Source organism: Carassius auratus, chromosome 28 (genome assembly GCF_003368295.1).
Source record: "Carassius auratus strain Wakin chromosome 28, ASM336829v1, whole genome shotgun sequence".
Lineage (NCBI taxonomy): Eukaryota > Metazoa > Chordata > Actinopteri > Cypriniformes > Cyprinidae > Carassius > Carassius auratus.
In genome coordinates this window covers 16,659,559-16,672,239 of record NC_039270.1, presented here as the reverse complement: position 1 = coordinate 16,672,239, position 12,681 = coordinate 16,659,559, and the positions used below count along the sequence as shown (strand labels likewise).

The window sequence follows — 12,681 nt, the reverse complement described above, 5'->3', positions numbered from 1 at the left end:
AAATTATGTTTTTCTCCAACACTGAGCCATAAATCTCCACTTCTGTAGCACGTACACACACCAAACTTTGAATTTTTATGCTTGTCTATATTCTGAAGGTTTTTACAGAGGGATTTATTCATATAGAATTTTCTTGATTATATACAACATTTAAATCCCCTCAAATTGTGAAAATATATTGTTTTCTAGCTGTTTAAAGTATTTTTATTTTTTATTTTTTTACCCTATTCACCTGCAGTGTCTTAAGTGATATTTTCGATGAAAAACACTTAAATGAAGCTACATTTCAAAGAACTGAATAAGGTATTTGTGTTTTGACGCACAATTAGGCCATTTTTTTATTTGTATCTTTCCATTTGACTAACACGCACTTATCATTTTATAATCATAGGATTTGTGAAAATCAAATTGGTATGTCTGTCTTGTAAATATTGTGATGCCAGTTAGCATTAACGCTTGTCAGGTTGAAATTGTCCATATTCTGTACATAATAAATGACTTATTTAATGAATATACCATTATTTGTCATTCCAGATCATTCCTAAAACTTTTGAATACATAAGACCATGTTATTAAAATCTAATGACTGTGCACTGGGATTCTCTAATTAAAGCTCTTTACAAAACAAGCCTCGTTTTCACCAAGTAATGCACACATCTGTCCAGCAGAGAGCACCATTGGCCAAGCTTCATAATCCCTTCAGTGTATGCAGCTTATATATTTTTAAGCGTACATACAGAGAGGTTATGAAAATGGACTATAATATTAAATAACATTAAATAGGATATTTGGGACCCCACCCCAATCATTTCGATGGCAGAAAGTATACCTGAAGTAATGAAGCTATATATAAATGAGCTTTTTTGAGCCTGGAGCATGAGAAACATTTGAAATGACGTTCTAGTCTATTGAAAAGGTTGCACATTTGCTTCCACATTTGCTACACCTACAGTATAATGCACTTGTGGTCTTCAAAAGCACACTCCCCTCTTCCTGTGCATCATTTCCTTTATCTCTGCCAATTCGTTCGCCATTTCTGTTATTTCTCTTAGAAGACTAAAAATACATACTTGTTATAAGTGCATTAGTTTACTCAGAAGTTGTGCACTATTTGGTGGTCAGTGAAGAGTCTGGCTCAAGGTCATGTAGGCCACTGGTTTACCACACATGCCTTAGTAACACACATTATATTACTCTTAGCAAACAAGGGAATTAAGGCAGTGTCACACCCATGTTAGCCTAACAGATCTGTTGACGTATCTCTGATGTTTAGTACATTATCAAGCACTTAGTTTTTCTATATATTTTCTTTTCCAATAAATTGCTGCATTCAAAGAATTCAGTGTGATACTATGTCTTCCATAATTGTCATTTTCTAAGCGTAGCAAGCCCCATAATGACATTTGACCGCTGATAAATAGTGTAAAAGCAACTGTTAGCCACTTCACAATTAAATCTGATTAAACTAACATTTGACAAGTTAGGCTTATAGTCTTTTCTTCAAGGCAGTTTTATACAGTGCAGATCACATCTTCTGGAGTTCAATGAAAAGAAATAAGAATTAACAATGTATTTAAGGCCACAGCCCTTTATTTATTGGCACTCTTGATCTAAAAATCAGTTGCATAACATCTATTATTCCCGAGGGCCATTGGTTCACACAGACGTTTGTCTGTGTTTTTCAATGTGCTACATTGTAATTGATTGTTTTTATGTAAACATGCACAACAGATGTCTGCTTTTTATTATAAAACCAAAGTGGTCTTATACGTTCTGCTGTTTTGTTACAGCATCTTTAAATCAAGAATGTGTTCTGTGTAAATTCTTAAAGACACAGTGCAGACATTTATATCTATAAAGTAATACAAGTGTAAAAATCATTCAATTTATACACAAAGCCATTCATTTTACATTGCTTGAGTGATTTTTTTTCTTCTTCTTCTTCTTTTTTTGAACAAAATTATTTAAAAGTCACTTTCAAACCAAGCAGCTCGAAGACCAGTGCAGCGATTTCATGGGAGCAAATTAAATCTGTATCTGCAACCTTTTCCCCCTCAAGCAAAACTCTCCATATTACAGATTCATATTGAAATGTGTGGATTTGGCCTGGGAAATTTTGCTGAGCAATGGAAAATGTGACCGCACCTTCAATGGTAACTGATCGGGCATGTTTTTATCTGTCATCTGTTTTCCAAGATTTGATATGGAGCTCCGAGGGAGCCACACAGGCTTGAGGATTGGATAAGTGCAACTGATTAGGCCTGGGTCAATGTGCAGGGTTAAGATCTGCTGAACAGGAAATATGTGAAACATGCTACATCTTCAAGCTCTCTGCAGTCCACCTTTGTAACCGGCAGGAGGTCACATGATCACAGAAGGCACACTAAAGTTCAGTCATTTTTTTTCTTCTGACGCCAGCTCCTCGCAGTGTCAGCAGCATTTTGGAGGTTGTTCAAACAACCTCACTTCCCTTTAAAAACACAGAACCAATACTTCGTTTTTCAGCTGACAGCTGAATCAATATTATTGTAGGGAGAATCACTATCCACATCTTGTCAAAGCTGAATATAATAAAGAAAAATGCCCTATTTTTTTTTTTACAGCATATATTGTTAACATTCTCTCAGAAACGTGTCTTGTATCCAAAATCCTGATCTAAAAGCACACGTTCTAGTTGATTCCTTTTGCAGAGATGCCTCAGGACTGAATACAGGCCTTCTTCTGGTTACGCCTCCGTCCTCTCGGGCCTGAAAAGAAACAAAAGATGGCAAACAAGTCTTTAAAAATATCAAAATAGGACTGCATGATAAATCTAAATAAAACTCTGATATGTGCTATTATCAAATTGCAAGGGCCGCAATTTAAATAGATGCAATGGTACAGAGTGAAGCACAGCGCTGTGTTCTTATACGTCTCAATGCCGCTCCACTTGAGCTCTTTAATAAGTGTTTGGGAACACAACATGTGGCAACCATCTTCTCAAACTTGCTGTAATGAGAAGCGCTTAAAAAGGAAGCTTTAAGGGCCCCCTGTTGTTTTCCACCAAAGTAAAAGTTCTAACATTGGAAAATAAAGAAATTAAGACAGCTTTAAATATTATTATTGTAATTTTATAGTTTATAATTACATAGTTTATATACGGTAATGTAAAATAAAATAGCAATGCTGATATATAATAACAAAATCTGGGCCAAATTGTGTAGCCCTACAAACAAGCAAGCCTAGAGTTTTTTTATATCACATTTTAAATTGCATCACAATTTTTATCTGAAAATTACAATTAATATTTTCCCTCAAACTGTGCATAAAAACACTGCACCACTCGAAAAATTAAAAGAAAGAAATAATCAGCATACGTACCATCCTCACTATCTGTGGCAATGGTCTGAAGAGAAACACTCCTTGGGCCCATTTTGTTCTTCTTGAGTTTAAACTTCACCTGTGGTGGACTCTCTATCGTCTCAAATGTGTCTTGGACTTCACCAGTGCTGTCAGTCTCGGAGATCTTGCGAGGAGCGGGAGTCACGTGTTTGGATACGTCCTCTTGCTCTTTAATATGACCGGCCAACCAAGAAGCTTCCCTGGAGTTGCTGGTGATCTTAGTGTCTTTCTGACTGATCTGTTTCACATCCGTGCTTTGATGGGTTGTTTTAGAGAGAGGGTCTGGGCTCTGGTTGTTTGCTCTGCCTTTCAAGAAATTCCGGAAGGAAGAGCGCTGCTTTTTAGAACCAAACAGTGAAGGCTTCTTACCCTCCTCTGTCCCATCTGGGGATGTAGGGGACTGTGGACGTACACCGTCCCCATTGGAGTAGATTAATTTTTCCATGTTATTAACAGGGGCATGGTCAACATAGTCTCTCAGCTTAGAAAGATCCTGCAGGGAGCCAGTCACACCTAGACTGTTGCCGACGACTAAAGAGTACTTGGGATTATGGTATTTATGTGCAGGCACTTTCTGGATGGAGTCCCCTACAGAGATCTGGAAGCGTGACATGGATACAGGAACTGTGAGTTTGTTGGGTTCCGCTGGCGTTTTCAGCACAGGGACTGACAGGGCCGGCTTACTAATGTGAAACTCACGATACAGGTCCACCTTATCAGACACCGCATACAGCTCTCTGAAGTCATTGTCGTAGAAGTCAACCACTTGTCCTGACATCACAGTGATTGTGTTGCGGTTCATCCTAGAGGCACTCCACGTAAAACTGTAGAGATGGGAAGTGTACGGTAAATGTATTGATTAGAGATGGAACAAACGTACCACAACGGTGGGCGAAACTACAAGATGCACTGTTTGGTCTGCATGCATACGAACCTGTATGATCCAAACATCACTTTCTCTCCATCTACCAACATGTACTTGGAGCACAGCGATCCAGGCAGACGACCGAAGGACAGAGGCATGCCAGAGCCTCTCACAGTTCTCACACGCAGGTTCTGAGAGAGAAGAAAGAGAGACAACTCTTGTAAATCTACAGCACAACATGTAACACTCTGAAATGCCTGAGCTTCTCATCAAAGATTTTGCTTAGCATTGCGTTACGGGCGTCCTGAGCTCGAATCCTGGATTGATTCCACCCACTTTCTCGCTTCCCATCACTTCTACATTGATAACTTCCTATACTAATAAAAAGTAAACACCAAATATAAATAAACTGCTAGTGAACGGTCTCACACTATTCAGTTCAATAACATCAGGCACCCGAATACGAGATAACATTTAGTCTGCGCACTCAGAGGTGCAAGCAATTTATTACGTAGGAAAAAAAAATTACAGGCTTGCCTAGTTGCAGTAGCTTTTTTATCAATGATGCTTTGTGACTGTTTCACAGGAACTGAAATGTTTGGGTCCATCTAGTAAAACAATTACAGAATGAGGAAACCAGAGGTCAGCAAGAGATGACATCAGGGCATGTGAGAGACGAGACCATATTATTTAGCAATGCATTTAAGTTATGAACCAAATTACCACAGGTCTGCTCTGAAGAATAAAGAAAGATCTCTTTAATACAGACACAGCTGACTCCGGACAAGATTTTTTGAATGGAAAAAAATGGCCAACATTAGCTCAAGGGCTTGCTTCCTGCGGTATCATTTCAATTATGCATGTAAACCAGGATGTCAAAACAACCCAGTCATTTGAAAAGTGAAAGTCGAGACATTTGCCACGTATGATAACCCATACTCGGAATTGGTGCTCTGGATTTAACCCGTCCAAGTCCACACACACACACACACACACAGACACACACACACACACACACACACACACACACCCACACACAGACACACACCCACACACACACAGACACACACACACACACAGACACACACACACACACACACACCCACACACACACAGACACACACAGACACACACACACACAGCAGTGTACACACACCCGGAGCAGTGGGCTAGTCTGCTGTAACTTTTAACCAAGATCTGGTTTGTACCATAAAAAGGTCATTAAAGGGCAGTTAAGGCCTATTTACAATAAGAAAACTATCTTTCACTAAAGGTTTTAATAACTGTTTTAGTTCTATGAAAATAGTATCCATAAGACAGCTGTAACCATATTAACACACAATTATTTAATTGGTATAACTCTCAGAAAGTTTTTTTTTGTTGTTGTTTTTTAGTTAGCAGTCAAAATTCATTGACTTTAAAGAGCTTGCACGTTAAAAGCAGCAGAAAACAAAACTGCCATCTTAATAATAATGTATCGTTATCGTCTATAAGTGCGGATGATATATCAGCTACCGAAATCTTTCTAGTTATTGTTCGTGGCATGAACAGTATAAAGTGGCAAATCTGGATTTTACAGAAGGCAGGAGGTGTCAGAGCAACACACCTGACGTGGGCAAATATCCAAGGTGAAGTCGGTGGTGAGACGTTAATGAGAAAATCCTTGCACACAGGGGTGTGGCGAATTCATTTGCACACTGAGGACTCCAAAGAAAGGAGTACTGTAGTGACAAAAGGGCTTTGAGTACAAGGCTGGCATGGATGAAGAAAAAGCAGAAGCGTGAGAGATGAGAGCACTGCACAACTCTCCTAAACACGATCAAGTTGCCGTTTTTCTTAGTTCTGTTGAAATCTGCAGATCCTCTTTCAGGAAATAACAATGCTGAATTATCCGACTCTATTGCTCAGTGTAAAGTGTCAGATGAAAAGCCCTAGTGTCCTATATTAAACAATCCACACAGACCAGGCTCATTGACAGGTTATCTCCAGGAGATCGGCAGTATTTGGGGCAGTCTTGTGGAAAGCACTGGGTTTGATTCTACAGCGTGGAGTTCATAAGTGTGTGCAGAGCAGACCAGGAAGTCAGTTGAACCCTGTGGCAACAGCTCCAGACTCAGCATGAGTTACAAGTTCACACAGATCCCTTAAAGGTCAGCTGACACAGTCTGTTAACATGTGCATCTGTGAGTGCTATGGTAAGTCACGTGTTCTTTTTGACTTCTTTTCCAGCTAAGCTGAAAAGCCACGTCTGACTATGGTTAACACATTCTGATGTTTTGATAACACGTGTCTTCATTTTAACTAGCATTGTGTGTCATCTGTGTGATCACACACAGAGAGTTAAGAATAAAAGGGCAACGTTTTGGTTCACTAATGGCTAGTGTTAAAGAATAAAACTTGATAGACACGATGTGCTTGATGTGCTTCCAAAAACCAAAAACCTGGAAGAAGTTAAACGTTTACAAATTGTCTGTTTTAAATCTCCATGTACTCAAAACTCAAGTTAACCACAATTTCCATGTAATTTTATAAGAAAGAAAAAAAAATTACACACACACACACACACACACACGTTTGATTTTGTGAAAAGTGGGGACATCCCATAGGCGTAATGGTTTTTATAATGTACAAAGTGTATATTCTATCGCCATTCACCAACCCTACACCTAACCCTAACCTCACAGGAAACTTTGTGCATTTTTACTTTCTCAAAAAAAAAACTCATTCTGTATGATTTATAAGTGTTTTGAAAAATGGGGACATGGGTTATGTCTTCATAAGTCACCATCTCCTTGTCATACCTGTGTCATACCCATGTCATTATACAGAGTTGTGTCCTGATATGTCACAAAAACACACACACACACACACACACACACACACACACACACACACACACACACACACACTTTTATTAGATAGTTTTGTAATTTGGTGTAAAATAGGACCCTGACATATATTATCATTAATTTCGATTTCATTTAATCACATTGAAAATGAAGTCTGTTACCAAAATATTTTGCAATGTGACATTATTTAAAGGCAAAAACTGATCTCCAATTCTCATTGTCACAATGCTTCCCTTACTTTCCCCATTATTTTCAGTGAACATTCTTTTAGCTAAGAACCACACATCTTTTCAATTAAAATAAGAAATTATAGACACAAATAGTTCCACAAATACTACTATGATGCATAAATATTAAAAAAATGTAATAAATATGAATTATATTATGGTAATGAGATTTATTTGTATTATGATAATGGGAATAGTTTTTTTATTCATTATTTTGATAATAATTTGAGGGAAATGTGCTTAACTACCAAAAACAATGGCACAAAAGAATTGCCCTAAAATTGGCTTCATTTTTGTTTCATGCAAAACACATTTTCCTCTGCATCAACCAGTTGTTATCACTCACCCTCAGGTGTTGCACAGAAATCTGCAGCCTGCTGCTCATGTCCAGGAAGTGTGGCAAGCCGTGCTCCTCCAGCAGCAGGTACACAGCCACCCCCCTCTTACTGGCAGCGTCTAACAGATCCTGCAGGATCAGCAGGTCCGTCAACAGGTCCATGACCACCGCAACCAGCTGAAAACCAAGTCAAACCAAACTGTGGTTAAAGCTTAGCTGATTCACTTAGCTTATCATTACATCTGCTTTGAGGTGAGTGTGAGCCACACTGGGCATTTCTCTTTTCTTACACTATGACAGTGTACTTGGTCTAAGTTTGAGTAGACACATGAAATCACATCCAGAACACTCCAAGCAGACACATTAGCAGTGAAAAGGTCCAATCTCCACATGAGTCACAGGCTATTTATGAAACAAAGCAGTCATTCTGGCTTAAAGGACACATATGTGTTATATATGAAGTTTAGAAACCACACAAATAAAATGCAAATTAGGTTAGCATAAAACTCGTGAATGACGTGGAAAACAAGTTTTAAATTGGTCATACATTTATTGGGTCAGTTCAAAGCTTGTTTAAGGTTAGGCCTTAATTCCTTCTGCATCCTGACTGACTCGCATGTCAAAGCTATGTAAATAAGAAGGAAACTATTTGCATTAAAGAGAAAACAGATACTGTAACAGCTGAACAGGAGTGAATCACTTTTGATAACACAGATTCCGTTCGTTTGCTAAAGCTGAAAATAATTGAAAAGGAAATGTTCTTTTTGATTGTAAACTATTCTTCCGACAAGGAACTGATAACATCTTTTACACGTTACAGTAGAGTGAAATGCTATTTGAACATTTTCAGACATGCATGTTTCTATCAGTTCCACCTGGTTCAGATGAACACATGCCATCGAAAACACCAGCGTCAGGATCCACCTGGATGATATCTCAACACAACGTCCTGTGGACATAGTCTTATGCTAACACTGACACCTGGTTTCCTGAAACTAAAGCCAAACTCTAGTCAGCGATCGGCTTTGAACTTTTTAAGACACATCTAAATATCATCCAACTCAATAAGGGTGCTCAGAATGTGAAGATGTGCATATAATGTCTGGTCTTCTAATACTTTACAGCAAGAATATTACCAAAGGTGTTTTTAAAAATCACAATTTAGCACGGTTTATTAAAAAGAAGACGAAAAAAAAACAGTTTGAGTTGCTGTATAGAAATAAATGGATATCAGTTAACTCCAAAACCAATCTAAAGAAGGGCAGCACCTGCCAGAACATAAGGATCTCAGTTTGTCAAGTGCATTTGAATTAGTTTCACAGCAAACCACCAACAAATAAGTCTAACCGGTGTACTTAAGGTGCAAAGAGATGTGACAAGTGTGACAACCAGAACGAAGCAGCAAAATGTTAGTGTGTTTACAATCAAATGAACCAGATTTTGCTGTTATAAACAGAGGTGGCCCAAAGATTGTAATGATCTGTTGAGTGGAGTATTATCATCTTATAGTGTTCGGGACGTATGACAGATTTACAAGGCATGTGTGAGAGGAAACAGAACTAACTTAGAAGTTACAATGAAATGTATTAGTTCTGGAGGGAACACTTTTCAGGAATGTTTTGACAGCTTTTGAATTTTTTGAGGGTTATAGAGTACAGTACATTCATTGAGTGAAGGCAGCTGAAACGCTTTGTAACTAAAGTCTGTCATTATAACTAATAAGTCATAAGTCACAGTGTGTGTGTGTGTGTGTGTGTGTGTGTGTTTGTAAACCCGGTAATAAAGCGGTATGACTTGAAGGCAGTGTGACTGACTCGCAGACAAAACCCTGACAGAGTATTACTTCACTCTTTTTACTGAGACTCGTTCAGTAATGACACACTTCACACTGTACAGAAGGTTAGCCATATTTCTATACACTCTGCCAGATTTAACCAATGGCTAGATGCCTCAGTTTCCTGTGTTTAGGGGAAATGGGTCTTTATGAGAATATCTTATCTTTTTAATAGTTCTTAATGCATCATGCTTATAAAAAATCCCATCATTAGTTTAGATGAAGTTAATTATCATTTGGCAGTTTCTATGTATTTAATCAGTCTTTTCATTTAAAGTTAAAATGAATGTTTCTGTTTCATATCATTTTAGTATGACTAAAGATCAATGTTTAGTCATGGTGATTTCCAAATAAGAGTTCAGAGCTATTTCTCAAACAAACAGCACTCCTCCAAAACACCCATATAGGCCACAGGGACTAGTCCTCGGCCGTTTCTGAAGAAATGTCTTCTTCAGAAAAGGAAACCTGATGAAGAGTATTTTTAATATTTGTACTTCATTTAATCATTGCTTCTTCCATATACCCGCAACTTTATGGCAGCGTTTAAAACAGTTAGGTCAGAGTTAAATTTAAGGCTAATTAGTTTAAAAGATGATCTTATATGCTCAGTATTATACAAACAGTAACATTTCATATTTCAGTTACCACTACACTTTAAAAAACAAGGTTATTTATTGGAATCAATGGTTCAAGTGCAGAAAAAAGGTTTGTTATAGTAAAAAAAACTTTTTTTTTTTTTTTTTTTTACAAAAACATGGTTCTTCTAGGAACTGTTCTTCACTGAAAGGCTCTGTTTGGATCCAGAAATGGTTCTTTTATGGCATTGGGGCAAAAACACCCTTTAGTTACATTTTAGTAGAAACAATGCATTAGTATCCAATTGCGGTAACTCTTTAGAATACTGCTTCTTACTTACTACACAACTTATAAGGAATTATTGAAGAACTAAAAGGTGATTATTCATTAACACTTAACTCACTACTGTTAACTACTACTATTATGTAATATCATTTTATGATTTTATGATAACAGTTAGCTAATCAATAACTAATGAATTCTGCCATATCTACTGAAGAACTACTATCAATAATCTACTAGTTAGGGTCCAAGAACAATAACTATGAAGTAACTACTAATGAACAGTTATACGCAAATAATCACTATAATAATCAGGCTGTGGCCCACAAATCAATTACTTGAGTAAAAGTACAGATACCCCAATAACATATTACTCCAGTGAAATTATAATACGCCTGCTCATTTTCAAAGTTACTTGAGTAAAAGGACAAGTACAAAGTACTACTACAGTAGCAACTTTGTTAAAGTCCATTTATTAGCCTATAATGGAAGTTTTGAAGAATTAAGTTTTGATTATAAAATGTTTGTTAAATTAGTTTAATTGTGGGCAGTATGCATATTAAAATTGAATAAAATATGAATTATCTTATAATTCTTTATTAATTACTAATGGGTTCCCAATATTTTCACTTTAGAATAGGCCTAATGTTTCAGGTTTGAAATAAGTCCTGCAGAATTATTTGATGATTCTTTATTAATAACTAATTGGTTACCTGTATTTTCGGCTTTGCTTTACATGAAGAAATTGAATTAATGGTAATGTGGTATATGCTGAGGAGACACACATACAGTACTATACATAAAATATAAAAACTAAGGTAATTATCACAAGGCACTGGAGTCGTGGTGGGGTTCCTACTGGAAGCTGATTTCCTACAGAACACACTCACAAAACAATTCACTACACAGGCAAAACCTCTGTAAAATGTATTGCATTTATTAATATTTAGCATTTTCATACTACTACTACTACTGCTAATAACTTTTATATAAAAGGGTCACAATTCAATGACATTGTGTATAACTGTTCATTAGTTATTTCATAGTTATTTTTCTTGGACCCTAAATATTAGATAATTAGTAGTAGTTCTTCAGTAGGTATGGCAGAATTCATTGTTATTGATTAGCTAACTGTTATCATAAAATCATAAATTTATATCACATACTGATTAGTTAACATATCTTCCTTAGTAGTTAACAGTAGTGAGTTAAGTGTTAATGAATAATCACCTTTTAGTTCTTCAATAATTCTTTATAAGTTATGTAGTAAGTAAGAAACAGTATTCTAAAGTGTTACCGCTATTATTAGTAACGTTAGGCCTATATAATGCAAAGGAAGGTACTGATGACTAATTGAACAGATATAGGTCACTAAGTAGCCTACTAATGACTAATGAATAGTTAGGTATGCATTTTCATTAGTCACTAGTTATAACTATTCGTTAGTCATAAATATCGGAAAACTTTTTTTCCACTATTAATACAAAAAAATAGTATAAAAAAACTTTTATTTATTTATTTAAAAAAAAAAAAACTTTTTTCGTTTGGAATAAAAGGTAGACGGCCATGGCTGCTTACCTTTGTGGATTCTTGAATGAGTCTGCGGACCACCTCTTTAATATGCGGACTGTTGGATTTGGGTGGGTGGGTGTAAACCGACACCCGAGTTACCCCTTTGTAATGGCCGTTGCTGGGCCAACCGATGTCCAGCGGAGGGATCTCCGTGTCAGACATGGTCGGCCAGTAGGTTGAGTGCACGCCTGAGTCTTCACTCGTATCATGGGGCGACCGTGAGCAGCAGGTGTCCGAGTCGCTGTCATATTCCTGGAAGGTTTCCCGAATCCATTTGATTTCCCTCGCGGAGAGAAAGTCTTTAACATTATCCTCTTTGAGACGCATCTTGAACGCGCCATCCCCGTTCTTCAAGAGCTGCTCGAGCGCGGCCCGCTGCTCCTCGCTGTAATAAAACTCCGGTTTGGACTCCGGTATTTTCACGTTGACATGTTCATCGTCCATGCATACTAGCTGAGACTCAGCCATGGCAGCTGTGCTCCCGTGTTTGGCTCCAGGCAGAACGCTCAGCACACCTTTACCTGTTTGAGTGGTTGGCTGAGGTGTCTCTGAGCTAGAATAAACTTATAGGGTGGGCGGAGTTTCGGCAGCGTGGCAGGCGGGGCTTCAGCACTTTTTATGAAGGTTCTTGTGAATTGACATGACGACACTTGTTTAACTTCAAATAAACACGGATGAAAGCGTCACGGTAGTTTCCTTGACTGACGCCAACTTTTTGTTTATTTACCAAAAATGAAAATACAAGAATACAACTACCA

General features: G+C 37.5%; 1 protein-coding gene across 1 annotated transcript; it reads right to left on the bottom strand.

Annotated features, from left to right (window-relative positions):
* Nucleotides 1-1,568: 1,568 nt before the first annotated feature.
* Nucleotides 1,569-12,668, bottom strand: LOC113047005 (protein FAM83F-like). Its single transcript, XM_026208221.1, has 5 exons — nt 11,930-12,668; nt 7,669-7,836; nt 4,316-4,437; nt 3,361-4,205; nt 1,569-2,747 (listed from the first exon to the last, which is right to left on the bottom strand). Exons 1-5 carry the CDS (start codon nt 12,389-12,391, stop codon nt 2,698-2,700), a joined length of 1,647 nt encoding a protein of 548 aa, XP_026064006.1. The 5' UTR covers nt 12,392-12,668; the 3' UTR covers nt 1,569-2,697.
* Nucleotides 12,669-12,681: the final 13 nt, after the last annotated feature.

Bases quoted from the DNA above. Each gene is read 5' to 3' on its own strand.
- LOC113047005 (XM_026208221.1), bottom strand. From the start codon at position 12,391: ATGGCTGAGTCTCAGCTAGTATGCATGGACGATGAACATGTCAACGTG. The intron at 4,206-4,315 runs GTTCGTATGCAT...CCATCTCTACAG, and splicing joins GTGATGTTTGGATCATACAG to TTTTACGTGGAGTGCCTCTA. The intron at 2,748-3,360 runs GTACGTATGCTG...GTTTCTTTTCAG, and splicing joins TGCCACAGATAGTGAGGATG to GCCCGAGAGGACGGAGGCGT.